Genomic DNA, 27,286 nt, shown 5'->3' on the forward strand with positions numbered 1-27,286 from the left:
CATATACCGAGGGTGGCGGGTTCAAACCCAGCCCTGGCTGAACTGCAACCAAAAAATAGCCGGGCGTTGTGGCAGGCACCTGTAATCCCAGCTGCTCAGGAGGCTGAGGCAGGAGAATTGCGGAAGCCCAAGAGCTAGAGGTTGCTGTGAGTCCTGTGACATCGTGGCACTCTACTGAAGGCGGTAAAGTGAGACTCTGTCTCTACAAAAAAAAAAAAAAGTCTGAGTTGCTATGGTGTCTGTGTTCTACAAAGTTTTCAGAGTCTCAGGCGTCTTCCATTTTGCTACTCCACCCTCCATGAGGTATGCTCCTAATTGCAGAATCCAGTCTTTATTCTATGCAGGTATGAGCCCCAATTCTCTCACTCCAGAACAGTGGTTCTCAACCTGTGGGTCGCAACACACAGGAGCTGTATTAAAGAGCCGTGGCATTAGGAAGGTTGAGAACCACCACTCTAGAAGAAAGAACTGCTCATGGGAGACACCAACAGTCTCTGTTTTATTCCCCATAGAAGCCAGACTGAATCACTGGGAAAGCATTTCCATTGGGGCCTGTGAGATTTTTTTTTTGACCAGGACTGGGTTTGAACCCGCCACCTCCGGTGTATGGGGCTGGCACCCTACTCCTGTGAGCCACAGGTGCCACCCAGGGGCCTGTGAGATTTTTGAAAAAGAAGAGTCTATAGAAAAAAAAGTTATTTCTCTCATTTCATCCTACACCTGCTGTCAGGGAGGACGTAATTCACAAAAGCAGTTCAACAGGAAGATATTATGGCATTACTAAAGCAAAGCTGTATTATGATAATTCAGACCTGCCGACAGAAATCAGGTCCCATGATCAGTGTGCCAAAATGTGTGGCTTAACCGCTAGGTTATGAATCAAGAAGATGGTGAATAAGCTTACTGTGCCCACGTAACTCAAGGCAGAAAAGATCATGCAGAGGTCCCAGGCAGCTGAGGGAGTCACTGGCAAATGAGGATTAATACAAATTCAAGCTACCCCTCACATATCAGACTGACCTTAGAGCCCTAAGTATCTCATTCCTCAGTTGTAGATTTGGTAGGAATGAGAATATCTGTTAGAAATGTGTAAGGCTGATTTTTCCCCCTGGATGTTAGAGTAATTTAGACCCTTAGGCCAAGTATAAGCATTTTGGGGGCCTGTTTCAGCCAAAAGTAATCCTTATGTGGACTGGAAGTTTTCATGAGGCTCTTGTGCAGTGTTCATGGAAACCACTTCTTTCCGCTTCGTCCGTGATTTGCTCTGACTTCCCCGGGATGGGAAGCAGAGAGCCTTCTCTTTCCTTTGAGTTGTGCCTGTCCCTTCGCTTCATAGCTTGAAGTGAGGATGTTCCAAGAAAGTGAGCTGTTAACAATTACAGTCATGGTCACTGCCTAACAGAGTGCTTTTTTTATAATCATTGCACAAGGCCTTATTGTGACTCCATGCACAAAACTGTTGTGATGTATTTTTGAAACCGATACCTAGATGTGTGGGCTGAAGAGTGACCCAGGGAGGGCAGGAATTTTTCACCTCTGCCGTGTGGTTGGCCCATCGCTAAGAATTTGTGCATTATTGCTCAGACTTCCCAAAGGCCTCTTCTGAACTCTGAAAGCAGATACAGAGGCCCAAGTTGTTGGGTGGGTCATCTGGGGAGAGGAGAGGTAGAAAAGGCAGGAGAGAGGATTGGTCCACATGTCTTCTGTGCTTAGCATTGTGTCAGACTCTGTGTTAGTTGGGAGTTGAGGTTTTTACACGTGAAAACATAACTAATAGTTGTGAAGCAGTGGACACCGAGGGCCGGATCAGCGGCATGGACTGTGGATAGGGCGGGAGTTGAGGCAGGAAATAGTCACTGTCATTTTGGGGAAATGAAAGATACTTCCTGACAATTATGGGTTGTAAGGTAATATTTTACTTATCTCTAAGTGTTTTAGGGGAAACGTGGATGAGCCTGAGTGTCCCGGGCAGTCCATGGAGCGTCTCTAGGCTCCTCTTTACTTAGGTCCAAAGCAAAGCTCTGCCCCTCTCCGTTGAAGAGTCTTGATGAAAGATGATCTGTTTGTTTCTTTTGTTTTCACTCCTCTAAAGTTCTGTGTCTGTGTATCATGCATTGGAGAGTAATTTTTTTTATGTCCAAAAGGAAATAAATGGTCTGCACGTCCCAGGCAGGACCATCTAGACTTTCCCCTCAGACTCAAGCCATTGCCACAGAGGATGTTGAGTCAGAGAAACAGCACAAGTGTGCCAGTGAGCTGCTGGCTGCCTGTCCAACCAAGAAGAAAGGACATGGTGCCAAGACAGTGTCTGTGGCTAGAATGAGGCTTGGTCAAGAGTTCACCTCTCACAGTGGCCAGAGATCTGGGTTCTATATCATGGCTACAGGAACAAGCTGTGGTGCCAGGCTGGTTGACACTCATCTTCTGAGTGTCAAAAAGACAAGTGAGGCAAAAAAGGCAAGTGCTGTGGATGACAGGCAGGCAGATCTGGCTCCTGGACATTGCTGGTAGTGATCAAAATTGTTGCTCCTGTGCAGGGATGGCAATCCCTAGTGAGTAGTGGTCCCAGAACCAAGCCTCCAAATCCTGGTATTGGCCCTTTAGGGACAAAGATTTGAGACTGAGGGCTTACTCTACAACCTTGAACAAGTCACAGCCTCTCTAAGTGTGATTTTTCAGCACCAAGGATAGAAATATCAATCTGCAATGTTAAGGTACCATGTGAGTGCATGACAATGTTTGACATCGTTATAAGAAAAATAAAGTTCTTCAAAGTATATTCACCTAAAAAGAAAGAGAAATTGTTTTCTCCAGAAGCAGCTTTCCCTGAGACTGCCAGATTCCTTCATAGACTTTATCTAATCATGAACGCATTTCTTTTTAATGAATTTTATGTTTTATGTCTATACACGTAATTGGAAGGTTCTAATCCCTAAGGTTCCCTTGCACACCACCCCCTGCATCATTTCTCTTTTCGACAAGACAGCCGCCGCTTTTCCCTCTTTTAAATGATTGTATTAGGATAACATTTATCTCTATGTTTCTAAATAACATGGTTGTATTCCTCCTTCTTGATCTTCTGTCCTCTCTCTAGGCGTTATCTATTGAGTCTCCATACAGAAGATGAAGAGTCTCTCTCCACTCTTTGCCCCCTGCACACAAACCCGTTCTCTCGCCCCATCGTCTCAGTTTAAGAAAGATCCATGGCCAGCGTGTTTGTTGTTTTATCATCAGGCAAACCTAATTCCAAACTTAGCTGCTTAGAGCCTAGTGGATAGTTTTTCTTTGTCAAACTTAACAATTGCTTCTTCTTTTTTTTGGCTTAGTGTTATTATTACTAATATCCAAAACTAATCACTAATTTTCTCAAACTCCTCTCAAAGTGTTCAGATTCACCAAGTATTTCTTTTTTCCATGTTTGTGAAGATGTCCCTCCTGGAACCCTCTGAGGGTGCTGCAGGGACCCACTTCCCTTCCTTTATGCACTGACTCTCCTGTTCATGTCCCAAGTCTTTCTCATTAAATAATCTTCCTCCTCTTCCTCTTCTTCCTTCTCATCCTTGTTCCACATCCTCCAGTAACTTTCTGAGCAAAGTACTGATGGGAAGTAAATATTTTATGACCTTGCAGGTCTGAAATGCCTTCCTTGTATCTTCACACTTGATGGATAGATTGGCTGGGTATCATATCCCCATTATATGGAAGCTTTGGAAAGTTAAATCGCCAAATGTTTTGCCTAGTTAGGATAGAGACACAGCCTTACTATTTAATCTTTTTCCTTCCACTTTTTGAATTCGTCATGACTTTGTAAGAAGGTGCACTTTTATTTGAATGCTTTTCCCAGAAGCATTCATGTGGCAAACAGTAGAGCTAGTGAGTTCACTTGGTGAAGGCAAGAGAAGGGACAGTGCTTAGTAGATCAGCCTTGATTCAAGCCAGATTCAGTAAAAGTGGGGGATAAAGGCTCTTTTCTATTCCTGTTCTTCTCTGTTAATACCATGAGACAACTTCACCTGACTTGGCAGGTGATGCAGCTGACTGGAGGAAATTGCATCTGCACAAAATAGAGAAGTCGCTAGGCAGGTAATTCTGTCTCAGGAAAACACTGATGATTATAGCAATTAACAAATCAGAGACTTGGACACATGGACCAGTGGTTGGCAGACGCATCCTTTCAACGAAGCAATCTTTGCATTAGTCACGCCTGTCAGTTGCTGAATCTATCTGGGACCATCTTGATTCCTATAATTCTGGCAGTCTGGTTGAACACTAATGTTTTATTAGGGTTATATTAGGCCTGACAATTAAGTTCATGAACTCATTACATAACCTTATTGCTAAAAGTGTTACATAACCTCACTGCTAAATTTCATTATGGCCAGATGGCCAAGTGGAGTACTTCAGAGGTGATCATAGTGATATTCAGCAGTGAGGTATGTAGCACTTTTTCCAGGATGAGTTCATGAACTTAATTGTCAGGCCTCATATCACCCTCAGAGTTAGCCAGCTGGGGCTGTGAGGACCAGTGTTACATCCAAAAGGGCTATGGCATATTTCCGCTGTTGTCACACGGCAGGTTTTTAACAGGACTGAAGTGCAGACAGCTTTTTGTCCCTATCTGAACTGATTTTGGAAGTTTCTTGTCTGTTGATTGACTCCAAATCCATGCATGCTAAAGGAAGAAATAAAACCAGGGAGAATCATGGAGAATTTTAAATTTCCTTTTTTTTTTTTTTTTTTGTTTTTTGTTTGTTTGTTTTTCATTTTTTGTTCTACATATGCCTAGATTTAGTCTTGGTAATCCGTCAGCCTTACAGAATTTTCCTGTTTGCTTTCATATCAGATGTGGATTTCATTCCTCATTTTGTCGTTATTTCCTGTCGGTGGATTACAGTGTTCCAGTCTTCTCTCTGGAATGGGAATTCCTTGCCTCACTTTTGATCCTTTCATGCCTTTAGCGTTTATTCCAAGCCACCAGTTTGCTTTTTCTTCAGAGAGGAAAAAAATCAATTTCCTCTGGGCTGAAGAATGACCTGGTGTTTTTATTAGTCCCCAATGCTGTGTTTTACTTTTTTAATAAAGGAGCATTTTTGAGGTCTATGGACATACCTGAAGCAACCACATGTTTAACTTCGGTGTCAAACTCAGTGCCAGCCACAGTCCAGTCTCCTGTTCCTCAGCCGTCACTAAGCAGTGTGTTCTCTGATTGGTTGGCTTTGTCCCTCCCTTGGTTCCTCAGGCATCCAGATGCACCTTTGCAACCGAGAGCACTATGGCTACCTGCCCATCCCTCTGAAGCCCCATCAGACGCTGCAGGAGGACATCGAGAACCTCATCCACGTGCAGATCGAAGCAATGAGTGAGTGACCCAGGGGACTGGGGCAATGGCTCTTGCTCCATTGCCACGGCGATCATACCAGGCATTTCCTCTTCCAGGACTGCCATCTCACAGACATCAGTCCACCTTGGCTGAATGTATAGCGATTCATTTGTTCATTCTTTCTTAAACTTTTCCTAGGTAAAATATGAATGTGACAAGGTCTTTGCCCTCAGAAAGCTTCCCATCCCAGAGAAGAGCTAAGTACACAAGTAAATAGTTCCACACAATGTGATGAGTGTTGTGATAGAACTCGGTGGTGTGAATTTAAACCCGAACTCTGCTGCTTCCTAATTACATCACTTTGAGAAAATTACCTCCTTAGTTGTGAAATAGATATAATGAATATTTCCAGTGAATAGGGGCAGATTCCTCATGATAATATGTAAAAAGTCTAATATAACAATAATAACTTTGACTTTAACTTAATAATAGCTTGTGATATAACAGATACCATGCTAAGCACTTTTTGTACATTGTCCCATTAACCCTCACAACAACTGAATGTAGGGAATTTAATTATTCTCATACTGGCCAACCACAGTGGCTCACACCTATAATCCAAGCACTTTGGGAGGCCGTGGCAGGTGGATTGCCTGAGCTCATAGGTTCGAGACCAGCCTGAGCAAGAGCGAGACCCCTGTCTCTAAAAACAGCCGGGCATTGTATTAGACACCTATAGTCCCATCTACTTGGGAGGCTTAGGCAAGAGAATTGCTTGAGCCCAAGAGTTTGAAGTTGCTGTGAGCTGTGATGCTATAGCACTCTACTGAGGGTGACAAAGTGAGACTCTGTCTCAAACAAAAAAATTGTTCTCATATTGAAGCCGAAAAAACTGAGATGTAGAGATCTTAAGTAACTTGCCCTAGATCATTCTGCTAAGCAAATGACGGGTTGGGGTTTGAACCAGTCTTGCTATCTCCAAAGTCCACATCCTTAAGTACTCTCTGTATTAATGTTGCCTCTGCTGTGGTGTGAGGCATGAATTGCTGTGCTCAATCATCAGTACTGTACTTATTACTATGTGTGATATGTAGTGGTAGCTAAGCGGGGAGAAAGTAACTGATCCACCCAGTCTAGGGAAGGATGTTGGAAATGGCTTCTCCAAGGGGGAAATTTGTCAAGAGAACAAAGTATTTGGGCAGTGGAGGTTGTTGGGGAGGAGCAGCAGGAAGTGAGGCTAGGGAGGAGGTAGGAGCCCAGCCAGGAGGACCTCTATGTATAAAATGGTGCGTGGGCTTTGCCTGAAGGACAGGGATCTTAGCACAGAAACATCAGGTTGAATTTGGACTTTGACAGGTCGCAAGAGTGGTAAGAGAACTATGAGTGAAGCATGGATGGGCAGTAAATGCTGGTCACAGGCAGGTTATATGACAAACTAAGCAAAAGAAAGTGAGGACCCAAACTAGGGCAGTGAGAATGGAGAGAAGGAACAAATTAAGGACATCGACTTGAAAACCATGGACATACGGAGGCATAGAGAAACACTCACAGGTTCTGACTTGAGTGTCTGGGACAATCCTGAGAATGTTCAATGGGCATATAGAATAAAGGAGAGTTTAGAAATGAAAGATCATAAATTTACATTTAGACCCCTTGATTTGCCTGTATGTGTTTCTGGCTCCCCTATTTCCACATTATAAATTCCTTTTCATCATGTTAGTCTCAAGACCTAGCACGTTGCCTGTCACCTGGTAGATACCCAGTAAGTATGAGTTGAATGGTTCAGTGAACGAATAATGGAATAGGGAGCTGGTTCCCTGGGACAGCATTTTTTGAACCAGCCCTTAGGAATCTTTTTTGTGAATTTCTTTAACATATACGTCTTTAACACGTTCCCCCTGTTCTCAAGGCCCAATAGACAGGGTGGTATCTTATTGCCTTGTATACCAGGCAACTGGCATAGTGCATGGCAAATAGAATCAAACAAATAGTTGCCACATGCTTGACCAGACAAGTGAATGAATGAAAACTGTACTGCCAAGAACACTGAACCTGAAGCATTATGAACTTGAACGAGGGTCTGACACTTATGAAGGGAGATTCAGCTTCTCAGGACTTTAGTTCCTTTATCTATAGAGTGAGGATGATAATACTGCCTTTTCAAGTTGAGAGGAGCAAATAAAGTGATACAGATCAGCTTCATAAAATACTGAAGTATTTTATGTGCAGTTTAGCACTTGGTAAAGGGCTACCCCTTATCATCTCTGTTTCACGGCCATCAGTCTTGACTCCCAAGTAAATGGCAGCCCGGAGAGGGGCCAGCCGGAGCCTTATGTTCTCTTGTTTTCTCCCACAAGACTAAAACTGAAAGTTCTCAGTACACAGAAGTGCGCACATTGTCAATAAAGGTTACAAATGACAAATGTGCACAATAGCGTGCTAACCTGGTGGAGTTCATTTGGGAAGAATTTGTAAATTATGCTTTCATTATTCCTTATTCACACATGCTAACTCTAGTGCTAAGCACTTTATATATGGCATTTTATGTAATTCTTGTACTCATCATCTCTTCTGAATTTTAACATAGAACATAATCAGAATAATTAAATATTATATAGTGAAACTTTGAGGGCTATAATGCAGAAATATGGACTGGAGAACCATGTAAGATTAATAAAGGTTGGTAATGACAAAATTGTATTGGTCGGGCGGCGCCTGTGGCTCAGTCGGTAGGGCGCCGGCCCCATGTGCCGAGGGTGGCGGGTTCAGGCCCGGCCCCGGCCAAACTGCACCCAAAAATAGCCGGGCGTTGTGGCGGGCGCCTGTAGTCCCAGCTACTCGGGAGGCTGAGGCAAGAGAATCCCTTAAGCCCAGGAGTTGGAGATTGCTGTGAGCTGTGTGAGGCCACGGCACTCTACCGAGGGCCATAAAGTGAGACTCTGTCTCTACAAAAAAAAAAAAAAAAATTGTATTGGTCAAGCATTCTCCTCTAAGAAAGGATAAAACGAGACATTTAAAACAGTTTGCACAGTGTCTGGAACCCAATAGTCTGTATATACATGGCCGTTAATAGTGTTATTAGACTATTAAATTAAACATTAGCGCATTCATTTTATTCATAAATGAACATAAAATGCCTGCCTGTAATATATGAATCACTCTATGAAAGTACTGGGAATTCAAAACATCTTACTATAACAAATTTTCTGTTTTCAGGTATTTACGAAAGACAGGACAGACATAAGAAAGGCACCAAAAATACAGTAAAGTGTTTTGGGAATGCAGCAGGTATAAGGACGACAGGAATTTGGAATAGAGAGAGTGTCGTGGCCTGTAATCCAGGAGTGCTTCAAGGCCTGGTGGTTCTTAAGCTGAGCTTGGATAGAAGTGTGGAATTTAAACAAGAGAAGTGGTATGGTGAGGACACCAGAGATGGAGGAAAAAGACAGAGTAAAAACAAAGCATTGTCACTCTGGAAGAGAGCTGGCTTAAAACAGTAGAAAGAAACAAAGTTTGAGAGGGTAGGGTGGCCTCATTATTGTGATCCTCGAATGCCCAGCTAAACCCAAATGCCCATCCAAAGGAGTCAGTGAAGATTTTAGCAGACAGACTCAAGCTATAAGCATTTATTCAGCGAATGCCATATTCCATAGATTGTTCAAAATGCTGGGCGTACAGTGGTGAGCCAAATAGGCAGAAGCTCTGTCGTCAAGCCCTGCCCTCAGTCCTCTATTGAGAGAGGTTGACAATCCCTCAAGGAAGCAGCCACATGAATATTTGAGAGGAGACTGTTCATGCAGAAAGAACAGCTCATATAAAAGGCTGTTAGGAAAAAGCCTGGGGATGTTCCAGGGGCAAAAAGCCAATGTGGCTGGGGCTTGGAGAATGAGGAGTTGGGTAGAAAGGGATGACATCATGGGGGAAGAAGTGTCCAGATTGTGCAGAACATCTGGCTGTTGTAGGGAATTTGGGTTTTATTCAAAGTGTAATGGGAATCCATGGGGAGGGGTGGCATAATGTGATTTATGTGTATAGAAAGATCATTCAGGCTGTGGTGTGGATTCCAGAGAGTAGGGGATGAGTGCCTCCCTCCTGGTAAGAGATGATGGCGGTTGGGACATGAGCCGTAGCAAGGAGGTGACGAGAAGAGATGGATGGAGGACGTATTTCAGTGGTAGAGCCAACAGGGCTTACAGAGACCTGGAAACATCCATGAGGAAAAGCTAGAAAGCAAGAATGACTCGAGGATTTTGGCCTGATAGAGCATTTACTGAGATGGGAAGGGCTTCATAGAAGATGATTCAGGGAAGGAAGTTTTGTTATGTAAGCTGAAGATATTTATTCAACATCTAAACAGAACTTGAGAGATAGCTGGATATCAAAGTCTGGAGTTCAGAGAAGAGACAGACATTTGAGAATCATCAGCGTAAAAAAGGATATTGGAAGCTGTGGGACAGCATGAACTCATGTAGGAAAAGAACATAGACAAGGACAGATCCCTGGGGAAGACAAACAGCCAGAGAGCTGGGGAGAAAAATTAAGAGGCCTTTTAAGAAAGACCCAGGTGCTGCTGAGAAGTCAAATAAAATGAGGGTAAAGGATTGGCCATCACTAGAGGACTGTGATGTCCTCGATAAGGGCCACTTCAGTGCAAGGATGAGAACACAAGCCCATTCAAGTAGGCCCAAGAGAAGACACTGGGGAGACGAAAAAGTGGAATCTTGATGGGATTGGGGTGGAGACAGAATGGAGCTTGTTAGAGGGGGAGAATTCGGGGAGATGTTTTTCCAGTTTGGTTTGTTTTGTCTGTTTGCATTGGGTTTTTATAGCATGTTTGTGTACTAATGAGAAAGTTCCAATCTGTAAGGAGACCTTGATGTGAAGAAGAGGTAATTGTCAGACTGAAATCCTTAAGAAAACAAGGGGAGTTACAGCCCAAGAGAAATTGTTCTAGGTAGAAACAGGGATGCCTTGTCAGCTGCAGTACGTGGGACAGCAGGGCGTGTAGGTATTCATACACTTTGGTTTGTGGACTTGACATGGAATGAAAAGGTAGACCTGATTTGGTTTTGGATATATTCTCTATGAAGTCGGCGCCTGTGGCTCAGTGAGCAGGAAGCCGGCCCCATATACCGAGGGTGGCAGGTTCAAACCCGGCCCTGGCCAAACTGCAACCAAAAAATAGCCGGGCGTTGTGGCAGGCGCCTGTAGTCCCAGCTACTTGGGAGGCAGGAGAATCGCTTAAGCCCAGGAGTTGGAGGTTGCTGTGAGCTGTGTGATGCCATGGCACTCTACCAAGGGCGACAAAGTGCAACTCTGTCTCTACAAACAAAAAAAAAAAAGATTTTAGGAGAACAAAGCCATAAATAAATCTCTCAGAGTACAGAAGTAAATCCAGTCTGGAAGGATAGTTGCAGCCCTCGGCGATGTCAGGTGACAATTTGGCCTCTGTGGCTGTAACTTGGAAGTGACTTGGTCCACACAGTGTAAGTTTCTCCTCAAGTAGTGTTCTTGGTCCTGAGTAAGTGGGCAATTGGGTTTATCTAAGATGAGGGCTCATCAGGCAAGATCTGTGTAAGGGAATCAAGAGTCTTTACTACAAGGGAATGGTCCAGGAGTTTATGAGTTGTAGAGTGGAGCTGTAGAGATCAGAGTGAAAGAATTTGAGTTAGGTGGGAGTTGGCTTATAACAACAACTAATGCTTATTAAAAGCACTGTGCCCATCATTTTATAGGTACTAACTCATGCAGGAGTTAGGAGCTGTACAGAGAATTAGGAACGTGCTTCTTTTTGGAGCTACGTCACAGAAGGCTAGATCTTGTAAAGTTGAGAGCTACAAATGGGTTATGAAAGGTGAAGAGATTGGTCTTGCCAATCACAGTGTGACGTGGTAGGAAGTCTCAGGTGCCTGTTCTAAGTATTTTGTCAACATTGTGCAGCAATAGAACATCATGTAAAGATCACTAAGATGATTGGATTTGAAGTCAGAAGGTCTAATACTGAGTTCCAGCTCTGCCAATCACTCACTATTTACCCATAGGCAAGTCTACATCTGGGTCAGTCTGAGACTCTTCATTTGTAAAAACAAACAACAATAAAAAGTGAAGATGAAATTACATGTGACTATGAAAGCTTTAACAAGTTGTAAGGCACTTAAGTATCCTGTTGAGAGTGACTGTTATGGTCAAGAACAGAGATGTGCTTGAGGAAGATTATTTTGACAGCAGTGTGCATAATGAATTAAAACAGGAGAGAATGAGTGCATACCACTGGTGTTTAAAAAGTATTAAAACAGCCCAGGCCCTGTGGGTGAGGACCTGAGCCAGGATAAACTATAGAGGAGTGTTAGTATTTGATCCAAAGGTGTGCAATATCTCAAGCACTTTTCCTGACATGACTGGGCTAAATGAACTCCTATGGACCCAGTCCAGCTGTCCAGATGCAGAACATCAGTAGCACCAAGGATCAGCTTTGGGAGTGGTATGGAGAGAGGCTTAAGAGCTTAGGTGCAAGAGCCAGACCTGGGTTCAAATACCAGCTTTATCAGCTCTGTGACCTTGGGCAAGTTATTTAAGTCTTTGTTTCTTTATAAATGAAGAACATTCATATATATCCTATGGTATATGTGAAGTTTAAATTAACATGATTATATATGTCAAGTATGTAGCCCAGAATTCTGTGAGCAATAAGATCTCTATAATAATAGCTGTAATTATTATTCCTAGATCTTGAAACTCTGAGAATCAATGAAGCCCATTGTCCCAAGTGGTGGTACAAGGAGGGGTAATTTACAGGTGGGGATTCAATGGCAGACTGGATGAATTATAAATGATGGCCTATAATCTCAGCTACCTGGGAGACTGAGATGAGAGGATCACTTGGGGCCAGGGGTTTAAGATCCCCCTGGACAACATAGTAAGACCCCATCTCAAAATAAATTTATGAATGATGGATTCAGAAATGAGCAAAGACAGAAGCTGGGATAAGCCTAAATCTCCAGTCTGATATCAGCAAAGACACATCCCTTATCCCCCATAGTAAGTGTCTTAGGTCTGTGACTGCATCCTTTCCTGTTTTCCTCTATGGCTTAGTGCTGACTTCAATGGCAAAAGCCAGGCTCACTTCTTTAATATTTTTGCTCAGTGGTGCGCCAGCCACTTGTGTATGGCCTTTTTGCTATACTTGTACTGTGAATGCAACGACTGTCTATGTTGGATGGAAGTAAAGTGGCTAAAAGCAGTCTCTTTGGCTGAAATGTTAAAGCCACACCGGCCACGTGAGTGCCAGACAAGACCAGCAGCCTAGAAAAGGAAACTCAAAATACAACCTCCTCCCAAGTCTCAGGCTCAAGGAGGGACAGCTAGACAGCTAGTCAAACAACACATTGAATAGGAGGGAGGTGGTATATTAACTTCCTTTGTCTTCAAAACCTAACCCTGTACATAGTGAACCCTCCCTGTTGATTTTAAAAGAAACTAAAAGGAGCACAGTGAAGCAGAAAAGGACCAAAATATTCTGGGCTGCTACTGGAAAAAATAACCTCACACACTGTGCACTCACAGAAATGTGACTGTTAAGTGTCCAGTTTGAAGTAATGAGACCAACTTCTGTGTCCAACATAGAAAACCTGTCTCATTACCTGCTAAAATTTCACGTCATTTGATCACAAGTGAAACTGGATGTCATGATTTCTTTTTAATAGCTTAGTGAAGGGTAAATTAAACAGATTATACTCTTTGCACATTATCTCATATGCTTAGACATCAAAATCATACTGGCTTAGTACAACAATGGCTTATTTTCTGCTATTCAGAGTCCGCCGTCCTGTAGTCTCTCCAGGACAGCTGCTCTCCGTGTGTTGACACAGCATTCCAGGCTGCTTCAAATTCGTGGCTGCTGTGTATTAACACACAATCATTGTGGTTGGACTGGGACAGGGTAGGGAGGAGAGTTTGGAGAGCTGATGAGCAACTATTTAAACCTTCCCCAGAAAGTCACATGGCCAGGAGTAACTTCAAAGGTAAGAAAGCATGTTCCCCTCATGTGCCTGGAACAGCAGAGAATAGATCGTTGGTTACAGCAGGAATGGCCATCACAGATAGCTCTTTAAACAGCCCAGTGACCAGCTCTCATTTTAAGTTTTCTTTGTATTATCCTTTCAAGGGAAGTCAAACCAGTACTTGAAAGTACTAGTTCACTGTACTATTTGTACAGTGCTAAAAAAAAAAAATCTTCAAGGCCTTCTTAGGTTCTCTCACCAATATTACTTCCAACCTTTAAAATAGAAAGTTTTCAAAGAAAGGGTTTTTTTCAGAGTATCAAATAAATAAAACTTTTATCACTTGAGACTCAATGTCCCTCCCAGCTGGAGTTCTCCCATTAGCTCTGTACCAGGTTCTGGGATGTGGGCCAGCCCTCAGAGGTAACCTTTTGCACACCCATAGCTAAACCTTGCCCGGATAGGATAAAAATAGTCCCAAACTTTGATAATTTTTAATGCATAGTAAAAAGCATTCTTTTGTGTGTGTGGGGGGAATCTAGCCTATTTCTGAGCCCTTTCCTCATGGGCCATGGTAAGTAATAGCTCAGTTCTTAAACATTTACTATGTTAATGCGGTGAGTGCTTTGTAAGCATGTCTCATTTAAATTTTACAGCACAATAAGAGATAGGCTTTTATTATCCCAATTTTACACATAAAGAAATCAGAGGCTTGGAGAGGTCCCCTAAGTCTCCTAGGCCTTCTCAAGCCGTGGTTTGGACACAGATCATCTGACTTTGAAGCCCGCCCTCATGACCCTAAACTGCCTCCTCAGTACTCTTAGAATAAGTCTTAAGGGAAACAAAGCAAATATGGCCATCTTTATGTAAACAAGCACCTGACTGTCAGGGTTCTCTTATAACCACTCAGCCCTGGGGAACTGCTGGGCAGTTATCCCCTGCCCTGTATTTCTAGGTTGTGTTCCAACCCTAATGCTCAGATGTGCAGATGGAATTCTGTTTTCTGATCCTTTCACTAACAAAGCACTCTGCATGTTTCTTGTGTCTTCCAGTTGACCGTCCTCCAATGGAACCCTCCCAGTTTGTCTCAGTTGTCCCTAAATACCCAGACAAGATGGGATTTGATGAGGTAGGAAAGGTGTCTGTGTGTGTGTGCACGTGTGTGCATGCATGCCGAATGCCCACGTGTTTTCACTGGAACACAATTCTGAGTGCGCATCTGAGAGCCAGCAAGCCTGTCTTGGCGGCTGCGAAGACTCTGAGGTCTTGGGAAAACTGCTCTGTTTCTGTTTCTTCCACTTTCTTATCTTAGAAGGGAGTTAACCATTGAGTCAGAAAGAAATTACCATTCAGTAATGAAAATGAATTTGATAGTTTGTAAGAGCAGATACTGTCACATTTCATCAACCTTTTGATTGATGGTTCAAGGGTAGGCAGGGTAAAGAGGGTGTATTTTTAGGTTCTGGAGGACTTTAACTTTATTATGCCACATCTGAGTGGAAACTATTCTGGAACAGTCCATGTTTGTTTTCTTTTTACTGTTCTTCCATAGGAAAAGATTGTAGGACAGGGTTGAGAGGGCAAAGAAAAAGAAACTTGTTCTAAAATTTTGCCCTTTACCAGCCAAGAACTTCATAATACCTTTTTAAGGGCCATGTTTACTATTAATCTTTATTGTATAAAAAATGGAGCAAAAATATAAAGAGGTACCTCTCTGGGTAATATGCACAACAGACATGCGACAGGGCCAGAATTGTGACACCAAGTCACTGACTCTTTCATAGGCCCCTCACGTAGCTGCTGAACAATATTCAGGAGAAGCTTGGTCTAGAAGCTATGACTGTGCCTCAAAAAGGAATCTGCAAATTGAGAGAGAATTTTCCATGGACCCTGTACATTTTAGGCCAAGCCCCGTGCTGTGTGCTCATGGCCACTGCGAGGGAAATACCTTTTTCATCATTCGTAGCATACGTTAAATACATCCACATGGGGCGGCGCCTGTGGCTCAGTGGGTAGGGCGCCGGCCCCATATACCGAGGGTGGCGGGTTCAAACCCGGCCCCTGCCAAACTGCAACAAAAAATAGCCAGGCGTTGTGGTGGGCACCTGTAGTCCCAGCTACTCGGGAGGCTGAGGCAAGAGAATCACCTAAGCCCAAGAGTTAGAGGTTGCTGTGAGCTGTGATGGCACGGCACTCTACCTAGGGTGACAAAATGAGACTCTGTCTCTAAAAAAAAAAAATAATAATAAATAAATAAGTACATCCATGTCACCGAAGTACAGCCACCTAAGAGAGCTGCTTGAATGGGAATCAGGATTTCTCCTGTAAAGCTGATTTGTCGTTAGACTTCGGGAATGGGGAAGAGTATTTCCTGACTATTAATATAAGCTGTTTCCACAGAGGGCAGAATGAGAAGAGATGAAATTAAGTGTAGTAGAGACTCAGATATAAATAGTTCTCAAAAACGATCAGGGTTGGCTCACACCAGGCTCTGGCTCTGCTTCCACATGATACCATAGCTTTCCTTCCCTGCAGCTCTCACCAGATTTCAGCTTGAGAGGTAAAAGGACCCAAGTGTTTCTATATACATACTCATTTTTCCTCCTAAAAACACACTCCTGTGAGGACCAAATCAAAGCAGATAAAATGGGACAAAGCTAGGATCTTCTAGCTCTGGTCTTCTTTTGGCAGGACACAGTAAGGACTGGGTCACCCCAAGAGCCCTTTGGGGAGATTCCAGCCCTATGTAAAGTGACACAGGTCAGAGGCTCAACTTTCCTGAGCGCTTTTCCTGATAATTATCCCCCATCTAGAATGGAGATAGGAGGGTAGAAAAGGGATGTTCTCAGAGGCCTTTTCAGTCCCCCGTGTGCTCTGTGGCCTCGCTGCTGGTGTCTGGGCTGCATTTGGCCATAGGGCTCTGCTTCTCTGTTGCTGCTCCCTCGCCCAGTGTGAGTGAGGCATCTGGGTTTGCCCTTCATGGCTGCAGTTTTATTGCACGCACTTTGGCAAGGGGCTGGATTGTTATGTACTGAAGTCTTCCGGGGCTGGAAGTCTCTGGTCTGAAAAGAACTTGCAGGATGCATCTCTGTTTAGGTTTTGTTGTGTTGTGCTTTTGCTCTCCTGAAGTGACCCCAGATGACTCCATGTTTACAGATGAGGAAATGCCTTTTCCCTTCCATATCGTAAAACTGAGGTTTGGAACGTGGCCCGTTGCAGTAGGACTCTAAACGGGAGAAAATGAACTACGGAAAACACAACCCATTAAGTTATAAAGTCCCAAGTAATGAGGGAAATAGAGTCATCGCATAAATTATGTTTTTTTTTTTAAATAATTACTCTGTTAGTAAATAAGGGAAGTAATAAAATGGTGATGCACTCCATCTACTTGCCTTAAATCAGATGGTAGATCATTTCTTCAGAGAGAACACCTTGCTCCCCCATTAGTTTCTTTGCCTGGGGATTTATAAATGGATAAAAATGAGAATATTTTGCAAGGAAGGGTTGAAATTTTAGTTAGTGTAGCTTTTGGTCCTAGGAAAACATCTGTTTATGGATGCATTCAGGATGACCGTGTGAACTAACCTTAATGCAGTATGGTCTGGGCTCCCTTATTCCAACCACAGTATGAAGTTTATAATAGACTTTATTATAAACTACAGATCTTGGGTATATTAATCCGTACTGAACTTGAGTGATGAGTTTGTTCAATTCCCTCTTTTTGTAGACCAGGGAACTGGACCTAGAAACAAGTCTTCCTCGAGGTCATCCAGCTGATTAGTCAGTCGATATTGTCTGACGTCAATATTGTCTGACTTTTCCTTGCAGGTTTCTCCTTTACCACGCTATGCATCATCATCTTTTTTTTTTTTTTTTTTTTTCTGGCAACTAAAGTCTCCCAATCTTGGAAGACCAGTTTAACATTCAAAATGAGTTTATTATTGCGTGTAGCAAAAGGACCTTATTAAAACCTAATTTACCTGAAATAGCATTCATATGGCTTTGGGAACTTCTGTGGTTCTTTAAAGGCTCATTATCTGTATCTCCCCATAGTGGCCTGGTGACATGTGTGTGTTCAGTGCAGCCATCAGGAACTTAGGGGGTAAGGTGGACCAGTCGCCGTCCTCTCGATAGCATTTCCTGCAGTCCCCATGACGCGGAAATTATGCCTTTCCTCCTATCAAAGGGCTACCCCCAAGGGCAGAACCCCTTCTCTTTTCTTCTTTCAGAAAAATTTCCTTGTTTCTAAGGAAGTTGAAGAATTCTGGCAAAAAAAGCTGCTAAAATTGGCACTTTGATAATTCAGTTTGGAACCTTTGAAAATATGTTTTAAAACTTTACATTTGGGGCTGGACATTGTGGCTCACGCCTATAATCCTAGTACTCTAGAAAGCTGTGGCAGGTGGATTGCTTATAGCTCAGGAGTTCGAGACCAGCCTGGGCAAGAGTGAGACCCCATCTCCACTAAAAATAGAAAACTAGCCAAGTATTGGGGTGGTTGCCTATAGTCCCAAGCTATTCAGGAGGTTGAGGCAAGAGGATTGCTCAAGCCCAAGAGTGTGAGGTTCCTGTGAGCTATGACGACGCCACGGCACTCTAGCCTGGATAACAGAATGAGACTCTGTCTCAAAAAAAAAAAAAAAAAGACTACATTTTTCCTATTCTTTGAATGATGTTAAATTTAGCTATAGTGGATATAAATTATGATACTAATATGCAGTACTCATGAGATAGGGCCTTGATTTTCTAGATTAGGGAACTGCGGCATAGGAATTGGCCCAAGGCAAACACTTAATAAATAACACTCAGGACTTTAACTGAAGTCAGATGATAAATTTAGCCATTTGCCAAACTGCCTCCTACCCCTTACTGGTGTATGTTTTGGGTTTAATTCACCTTTAGCCTCTTTTACTCCCCCACAAGTTTTTGTTTAATTTATATATAATGATTGTACATATTTATGGGGCACTTGTATTTTTGATACAGTATGCAATATGTAATGATCAAATCGGGTGATTAGGATATCTATCACCTCAAACATTTATCATCTCTCTGTGTTGGGAACATTCCACATCTTTTAAAATAGCTGAGAGAAAACCTACAGAATGGGTGAGGGTTTTTTTGTTTGTTTGTTTATTTTTTTTTTTGCAAACTATCCATTTAACAAGCAATTAATAACAAGAATATATATAGAACTCGAACAATTCAGTAACAAAAAAATCCCATTAAAATGGGCAAAATATATAAATAGACATTTAGTGGATGAATGTATGAAGAAAATGTGACGTGTACACAATAAAATATTATTTAGCCATAAAAAGGATACGATCTTGTCATTTGCAGCAGCACAAATGGAACTGGAGAACATTATGTCAAGTGAAATGAACAAGGTACAGAAAGACAAATGTTGAATGTTCTCACTCATATGTGAGAACGAAAAAAATACTGGTCTCAAAGTAGAGAGAAAAATGGTTACCAGAGGCTCAGAAGGCAGGGGATAAAGACAGATTAGTTAGTGGGTACAAACATAAAGTTAGATAGGAGGAATAAGTTCTGTTGTTCAATAGCACAGTAGGGAAACCATATAGTTCATAAGAATTAATAGTATATTTTAAAATAGCTGGAAGAAACACTACTTTCAGTGTTTCTTATCTTTTTTTTTTTTTGGCCAGGGCTGGGTTTGAACCCGCCACCTCCGGCATATGGGACCGGCACCCTACCCGCTGAGCCACTGGCGCTGCCCTACTTTCAGTGTTTTAAGGAACCTCCATACTGTTTTCCGTTGTGGCTCTACTAATTTATATTCCCACCAAAAGTGATGAGAATTTCCCTTTCTCCGCATCCTTGAGAACATCTATTATTTTTGTCTGATAACAGACATTTTAACTTGGGTGAAACAATAGCTCATCATGGTTTTGGTTTACATTTCCCTGATGATTAGTGATTTTTGAAGGCCATTTATATGTTTTCTTTTGAGAAATGTCTATTTAGATCTTTTGCCCATTTTAATTGGATTATTTGGTTTTTTGTTATTGCATTGTTTGAGTTCCATATATATTCTTGTTATTAATTCCTTGTCAAATGGATAGTTTGCAAAAAAAAAAAAATGCATTCTTTAGGTTTTCTCTTCATGCAGTTGATTATTTTCCTTGCTATGCAAAAGCTTTTTAGCTTGATTTGATCCCATTTGTTTATTTTTGCTTTGCTACCTGTGCTTTTGAGGTAAAAAAAAAAAAAAAAAAATCTTTGATCAGACCAGAGTACTGCAACATTTCCTCAAAATTCTCTTTTAGAAGTTTTATTGCTACCTGGCTTATTGTACCCTCAATGAATCCCCAACAATAAAAAAAAAAAAGAAGTTTTATTGCTTTAGGTCTTTGATCCATTTTTATTTGATTTTTTTATACGGTGAGATATAGGATTCTAGTTTCATTCTTCTGCATGTGAATATCCAGTTTTCCCAGCACTATTTATTGAGGAGTCTGTCTTGCCTCTAAGGTATGTTGTTGGTGTTTTTGTTGAAAATGAGTTGGCTGTAAATACATAGATTTATTTCTGAATTGTCTATTCTGTTCCATTGATCTACAAGTCTGTTTTTATGCTTGTGCCATGATGTTTTGGTTACTATAGCTTTGCAGGATATTTTGAAGTCAGGTAGTATGATGCCTCTAGCTTTGTTCTTTTTGCTGAGGATTTCTTTGACTATGTGCAATCTTTTGTGGTTCTGTACAAATTTTAGGATTGTTTTTTCTATTTCTTTGAAGAATGTAATTGGTATTTTGATAGGGATTGCATTGACTCTCTTTATTACTTTGGACATTTTAGCAATATTAATTCCTTAAATTCATAAACATTGGATATCTTTCCATTTTTTTGAATGTCCTCTTTGATTTCTTTCATCAGTGTTTTATAGTTTTAATTGTAGAGATCTTTCATTTCTGTGGTTAAATTTATTCCTAAGTATTTTGAGGTTTTTTTGTAGCTATTGTAAATGAGATTACTTTCTAGATTCCTTTTTAAGATGGTTCACTGTTGCCATATAGAAATGCTAGTGAATTTTATATGTTGATTTTATATCCTGTATCTTTACTGAATACATTTATCAGTTCTAACAGTTTTGAGGTGGAGTCTTGAGCTTTTCCTAAATACAGGATTATGTTGTACGCTAACAAGGACTACCCTTGGCTTCTTGAAGATTAACCTTTAAACTTTCCTATCTCAACAGAGAGGAAAATTTATTTATCAATAACCATCAGAGAAGCAAAGATAATTACTTCCCTAAATATAGTTTTTAAAGTAATTCAATTTGGATTAATATCATTTACCCTACATAACCCCAGTGTAAAATATAAACAAATCTTCATCATAGTTTTCTCTGTCCTCCCACTCCTTATTCTACCTAAAACTTTGGTCATTACATTTACTAAACTCTTTCCAAATAGCCTAAAATAAGACCCAAGTAATGTGTATTTCTTTTCCCTTTTGCTTTTTGTGTTAGATTTTCATGATAAACCTCAAACGCAGAAAAGACAGGCGGGACCGGATGCTGCGCACACTATATGAACAGGAGATCGAGGTCAAGATTGTTGAAGCGGTGGATGGAAAGTGAGTTAGATTTTTTTTCTCCCCTTATAGATGTAGTTGGAGTGGGGATTTGCCTTCTCTGGCAGAGATCTGTTGGGACTCTAAGATGTGTTGGTCTTTAAAGGATAGATACATTTTTTAAATGGCCTTGTGCCACCTATAGTAGCATTTAAGTTGACGTCACCCAGTAGATCAAGCCTGAAACCCACTCACCATCCAGGGATCTTCAGTGATCATTACACTGAAGTTTCACATTATACTAGATTGTCTTATTCTGAGGGTTCTTGCAATTGTTGAGGTTTCCAGATTCCTGTCAGGGGCATCCAGCCATGGCCTGTAGCTGGCTATGAAGGCGTATCTGTGGTGGCAGTTATCACAAAAATTATGCACAGACTTTTTGTTGCTGTTGTTTGTCATCTTCCATTAGTGTTTGTGTGTAGCATTCATAGCCAGCTGTGGGCCATGGCTGGACACTCCTGCCAATATTCTAACAGAAGGAATGCTTTCAGAGTTGTGTCCAGAGCCTGACTTAGATAAGTGTTAAAACTGAGCAAGCTGAAAAAAAAATAGATGGAAAAAATGCATAAAGGTCTATGTGTACTGTTGCATAACATGCCTGCCACAGTCTTCCTGGGCTGATTATAGTGGCCAGTTTTCCCAGGAATATAGCAGAAAAGTCACACAGAGAACCTGATTGGATTCCTTCAGGGTGTTTTTGTTCTTATTGTTATCATTTTGTTTTGCTTTGTTTGCCCTTGCCCTTTTATTTGGCACCTTAAATCACCTCACGACACAGATTTTTACAAAACATGCATTTCCATCATGTTAGCTTGGAATATATAAGTGGCTTTTTATTGTTGTTGTTGTTTTTCAGTTTTTGAACTGGGCTGGGTTTGAACCCACCACCTCTGGCATATGGGCCGGCGCCCTACCCCTTTGAGCCACAGGTGCCACCCTGGTTTTGTTTTGTATTTGCATACTCCCTACTAAGAATTATGGCTAGCAGCTGGTGAAGTTTATGACTCCTACAGAGAATCTCTCTAGTGTTTCTCCAAGTATGTCCTGGACACTCACATTAGAGTCCCCAGAGGTGGTTAAGAGGCCACTTTCTGAGTCCTGTGTCAGACCTGCTGCATCATGATCACTGGGGCTGGGCCTCTAAGATCTGCCTTTAAGAATCACCACATAAAATACAGGACCTCCAGTTAAATTTGCCCAAACATTATATGGGGCTTAGTTACTAAAAAGTTATTTCTTGTTTATCTGAAATTTAAATCTATCTAGGTGCTCTGTGGTTTTAATTTGCTAAATCTGGCAGCCCTATTCTTGGTGCAGCAGCATTTGAGAACCACCACCTCAAGGACCCTCAAGAGCCCCAAGCCCATCCATAGGCCACATGGACCAGGGGAACTAGTTGAGTCTTGAGAGTTCTTTATATATTCTGGATGCAAGTCCTTTCTCAGATATATAATTTTCAAATATTTTCTCCCAGTTTGTAGATTGTCACACTTTGATTACGGTGTCCTTTGAAACAAAAGCTTTTTTATTTTGGTAAACTCCAGTGTAGTATGTGTTGTTGCTTGTGCTTTTGGTGTCTTATCTGAGAATCCATTATCAAATCCAAAACCTTGAAGACTTACTCCTGTATTTTCTTCTAAGAGTTCCATGGTTTTATCTCTTATGTTAAAGTCCTTGCTCTGTGCTGAGCTAATTTCTGCATATGGTATGAGGTAGGAATCTAAATTCTTTTTTTTTTTTTCATATGGTTATCCATTTATCCCTGCACCATTTGTTTAACAGACTGGTCTCTTTCCCCCACTGAATCATCTTAACACCTTTCTCAAAAATCAATTGACATATACGTAAGGTTTATTTCTGAGCCCTCACTATTATTCAGTTGATCTATATGTTTGTCTTTCTGCTGGTACTACATTGTCTTGATGACTATAGCTTTGTAAATAGGTAAGTATGTATCCTTCAAATTAGTTGTTCTTTTTCAATATGGTTTTAGATATTCTGGGTCCCTTGAATTTCCATATGAATTTTAGGATTAGCTTATCAATTTCCACAAAAAAAAAAAAAAGAAAAAGAAAAAAGCAGTTGAAGTTTTGATAGGCACTGCCTTGAATCTCCAGGTCAGTTGGGGGAGTATTGCCACCCTAACAACATGAAGTCTTCTGATTCATGATTATGGGGTGTCTTTCCATTTGTTTAAGTCTTCTTTAATTGTTTTGATGATACTTAGTCATTTTTATTGTGTAAGTCTTGCACTTAATTTTCTTGAATTTATCGCTCCTGGAGGAAATTAACTCTTTTGATGCCATGACAAATGGAATTGTTTCCTTCGTTTCATTTTCAGATTGTTCGTTGCTAACTGTATAAAAATACAATGAGTTTTGTATATTGATCATTTATCCTGAAACCTTGCTGAACTGTTTTATCGGTTCAAAAAGCTTTTGTCTTTGTGTGTGTGTATTCCTTAGGATCTTCCATATCAAGACTATGTTGTCTGTGAGTATAGATGGTATTACTTGTTCCTTTCAAATCTGGACACGCTTTTCTTTCTTGCTTAATCAGCCTGGCTGGGTCATCAAGTACAATGCTGAGTAGAAAATAAGAGCAAACTTGCTTGTCTGATCTTAGGGAGAAAGCACTCGGTCTTTCATCAGTAAGTGTTATGAGCTATGCATTATTCACAGATAGCCTTTAGCAATTTAGCCTTATTCCTATTTTGTTGAGTATTTTTATGAGTAATTTTTATTAAAACAGGTTGTTAGATTTTGTCATATGCTTTTTCTGTGTCTATGGAGAATATTATGTGGCTTTATGTCTATAAAATCAATACTTGAATTGATTTTCACATGTTAAATCAAACTCTTAATACTGGGATAAATCCCATTTGGTCATGCTGTGTAATTGCTTTAATGTGTTGCTGGATTCCATTTGCTAGTATTTTAAAAATATTTTTGCATTTATATTAATAAAGGATATTTATCTATAGCTTTCTTGTAATAAATAATATTGACCTTATAAAATTAGTTGGGATGTGTTTCCATATTCTTCTGTTTTTTGGAAGAGTTTGTGAAGGAGTAATGTTAATAACTCATTAACCATTTTGCAGAGTTGGGTACTTTTTTATTCCTTCTTTTAAAATTTCAGAATTATTATGGGAGTATAAACATTTTGGTTAGATGGATTGCTTTTATCCGGTTTGAGTCAAAGAAAAAGTGTGCCCATCACCAAAACAGCACACATTGTACCCATTAGGTGTGAACTTACTTGTCCATTCTTCTCCTTTCCCTTATCTGCTTGGTTTCTGTTGAATTTTACTACCAGATAGATATGCACATGAATGTTGATTGATTAGTTCCAATTTAATAGTGAGTATGTTTTTTTCCATTCTTGAGATACTTTGCTTAGAAGAATAGTCTACAGTTCCATTCAGATTGTTCACTAATTTTTTAATGGCTGAATAGTACTCCATGGAATACATGTACTACATTTTATAATTCACTTACATATTGATGGGCACTTTGGTTGATTCCACATATTTGCCATAGTGAATTGTACTGCAATAAACATTTGAGTGCATGTATCTTTTTGATAAAAGGACAAAATTTTAGGACTTTTTTCCCTTTTGGTAAATACCCAATAGTGGGATTGCTAGTCTACCTTTAGTACTTTGAAAAATCCCCATACTATTTTCCACAGAGATTGTACTAGTTTGCAGTCCCATCAATAGTGCATAAGTGTTCCCTTCTCTCTGCATTTATACTACATCTGTTGTTTGGGGACTCTTTAATAAATGCTGTACTCACTGCAGTTTGGCGATTTGCGTTTCCCTGATTGTTAGAGATGTTGAGCATTTTTCGTGTGTTTTTTGGCCATTAGTCTATCTTTTTCTTTTTTTTTTTTTAAGACAAAGTTTCACTCTGTCACTCTAGAGTGCTGTGGCATCATACCTCACAGCTACCTCAAATTTTTGGGCTGAAATGATCCTTTTGCCTTACCCTCCTGAGTACTGGGGACTACAGGTGTCCCCCCACAACACCTGGCTAGTAGAGATGAGGTCTCACTTTTGTTCGGGCTGGTCTCCCTCCGACTTCTGAACTCCAGGGATCCACCTACGTCAGCCTCCCAGAGTACTAGGATTACAGGCATGAGCCACCACTTCTGGCCCTAGTCTATCTTTTTGAAAAGCTTTTTGTTCATGTCTTTTGCCCACTTTTTTATGAGGTTGTTTGATTTTTTTTCTTACTTATTTGTTTGAGTTCTTTACAGATTCTGGTTAACAGCCCTTTATCAAATGTATAGCTTACAAATATTTTCTCCCATTCTGTAGGTTGTCTATTCACTCTATTGACTAGGGAAACTTTTTGATAATGAATTCAAACACTTTACTTACTAAAAGTCTATTTATAATTTGTTTCTACTTCAGTATGTTTTCATAGTTATATCTTTTTACCAATTTGTTCATTCCATCTAGGTTATCTAACCTGTTGACATCTCTTGTTTATAGGTGTGGGTCTTTTTTACTTCCACAAGGTCAATAAGCATGACCCCTCTTTTATTCCTGATTTTAATAATTTGAGTCTAATAATTTGAAGGATTGTTCATTTTGTTGACTTTTTCAGAGAACAGACTTTTGTTTTGTTAATTTCCTCTATTGTTTTTCTGTTTTTCTGTTCTCTAGTTCATCTCTTTCTATTATAGTCTTCATTATTTTCTTCCTTTACCTTGCTTTGGGTTTAGTTTTCTCTTCTTTTTCTAGTTTCTTAAGATATTGAGATGATTTATCTGAGATATCCTTTTTTAACACAAAGAGTTACAGCTATAACTATATTTCTAATGTTGTATTAGGTATATGCCATAAGTTCTGGTATTTTCATACATCTCAAAGTGGCTTCTAATCTTTCTTATAAGTTCTTATTTGACCCATTGATTATTTAGGAGTATGTTATTTAATTCACATATTTGTGAATTTCTCAGATTTGCTTTTGTTTTTCATTTTTAATTTCATTCTATTTCCTTTTGGTTTTTATTTTTAATTTCATTGTATTGAGGTTGGAATGTCCTTTGAAGTAACTGAGGCTTAATTTATGATCTATATGGTGTTTATGGTCTAACATATGGTATATTCCATATGCACTTGAAAGTGTGTATTTTGCTATTGTTGAGTGGAATGTTCTATAGATGTATGTTAGGTCTAGTTGGTGGTGTTGTTCAAATCTTCTCATTCCTTGTTGTTCTGCCTAGTGGTTCTATCCATTATTGAAAATGAGATATTAAAGTGTGGTACTACTACTGTTGAATCGTGTATTTTTCCATTCAGTTCTGCGAGTTTTTCCTTCATGTTTTTGGGGTTCCATTGTTAGGTTTATAATTTATAATTTTTGTATCTTCCTAATGTGTTACATGGTACATCTTTTTCTTTCCTTTAACTTTTAACTCATTTGTGACTTTGAATCTGAAGTCTGTTTCTTGTAGATATCACATAGTTGTTTTACTTTTAAAAACTCATTATGACAAGCTCTTCCTTATCAATTGCAGCATTTAATCCATTTGCTTTCACTGCCTTTTTCCCCCCAGGTCCTCAAGGTCAGCCAAAGGTAAGAAATTAGACTTTTCAGGTCTTTCCTGAGCATGTACACAGCCCTGAAGATGCCGTCTATATTTTCAGGAATATTTTGGAACATTTCAAATTTCTATGGATCTTTTATTCCTCAGTTTTTAAATTTTTTGGCCTCTTTTTAGCCTTAACTGACAATGCTGCTCAGACAGCTGTAATATTAAATGTTTGCTGCTAGTGCTTCTTGGCAATGCCCTACAGATAAGACGGTTTGCACAGAAAGAACTCTGAGACAGGGCAGTTTTTCTGGGAACTACAGATAGGTTGAATAGGCTTATCTTTTGGGTGTAGGCCTAATCCATTCTGTCCCCTCCTGTGGCTGTAGGTTGCTGGTTTTCACAGCTGCCATAGTTGTAAGGCTGCTGGTTTTGAAGACTTCTATAGGGCTGGGGAGAAAGGGATGAGATTAGGGAAAGTGTAAATGCCACAAAGCTCACTGTGTGAACTGAGATTCAGCAGTTTGTCTTGAATAAACACTCCTTGGGTTATTGCCAACCTTTAGTTAATTTCCAGTGACTGGAAAAGTTGATTTTGACAGTTTTGCCAGTGTCCTCATTGCTTTTATAAAGGAGCAGATTTTCAAAGGTCTGTACTCTATCATTCTGGAAATGCTTCTCTGCTATTTCTACTCTTAACTTTGTTTTTATTTTAGGTCCGAGGGAAAGGCGCACACACATGTTCACAATCCCCTTCCTCATTCCTTCCTATATATCCCTTTCAGTATTTAGCGCTCCTGTGAACTACTGCCCCTTC

General features: G+C 40.4%; 1 protein-coding gene across 7 annotated transcripts in view; it reads left to right on the plus strand.

Annotated features, from left to right (window-relative positions):
• COLGALT2 (collagen beta(1-O)galactosyltransferase 2) overlaps positions 1-27,286 on the plus strand; it is a 107,505-nt gene that overhangs the window by 73,315 nt on the left and 6,904 nt on the right. For all 7 annotated transcript variants that reach the window (XM_053604891.1, XM_053604893.1, XM_053604896.1 and 4 more), the window contains 3 exons: positions 5,240-5,359; positions 14,373-14,449; positions 20,819-20,925. In XM_053604891.1, coding sequence (XP_053460866.1) covers positions 5,240-5,359; positions 14,373-14,449; positions 20,819-20,925 — 304 coding nt within the window. The remainder of the gene's footprint in view (positions 1-5,239; positions 5,360-14,372; positions 14,450-20,818; positions 20,926-27,286) is intronic.

Source organism: Nycticebus coucang, chromosome 10 (assembly GCF_027406575.1).
Source record: "Nycticebus coucang isolate mNycCou1 chromosome 10, mNycCou1.pri, whole genome shotgun sequence".
Classification (NCBI taxonomy): Eukaryota; Metazoa; Chordata; class Mammalia; order Primates; family Lorisidae; genus Nycticebus; species Nycticebus coucang.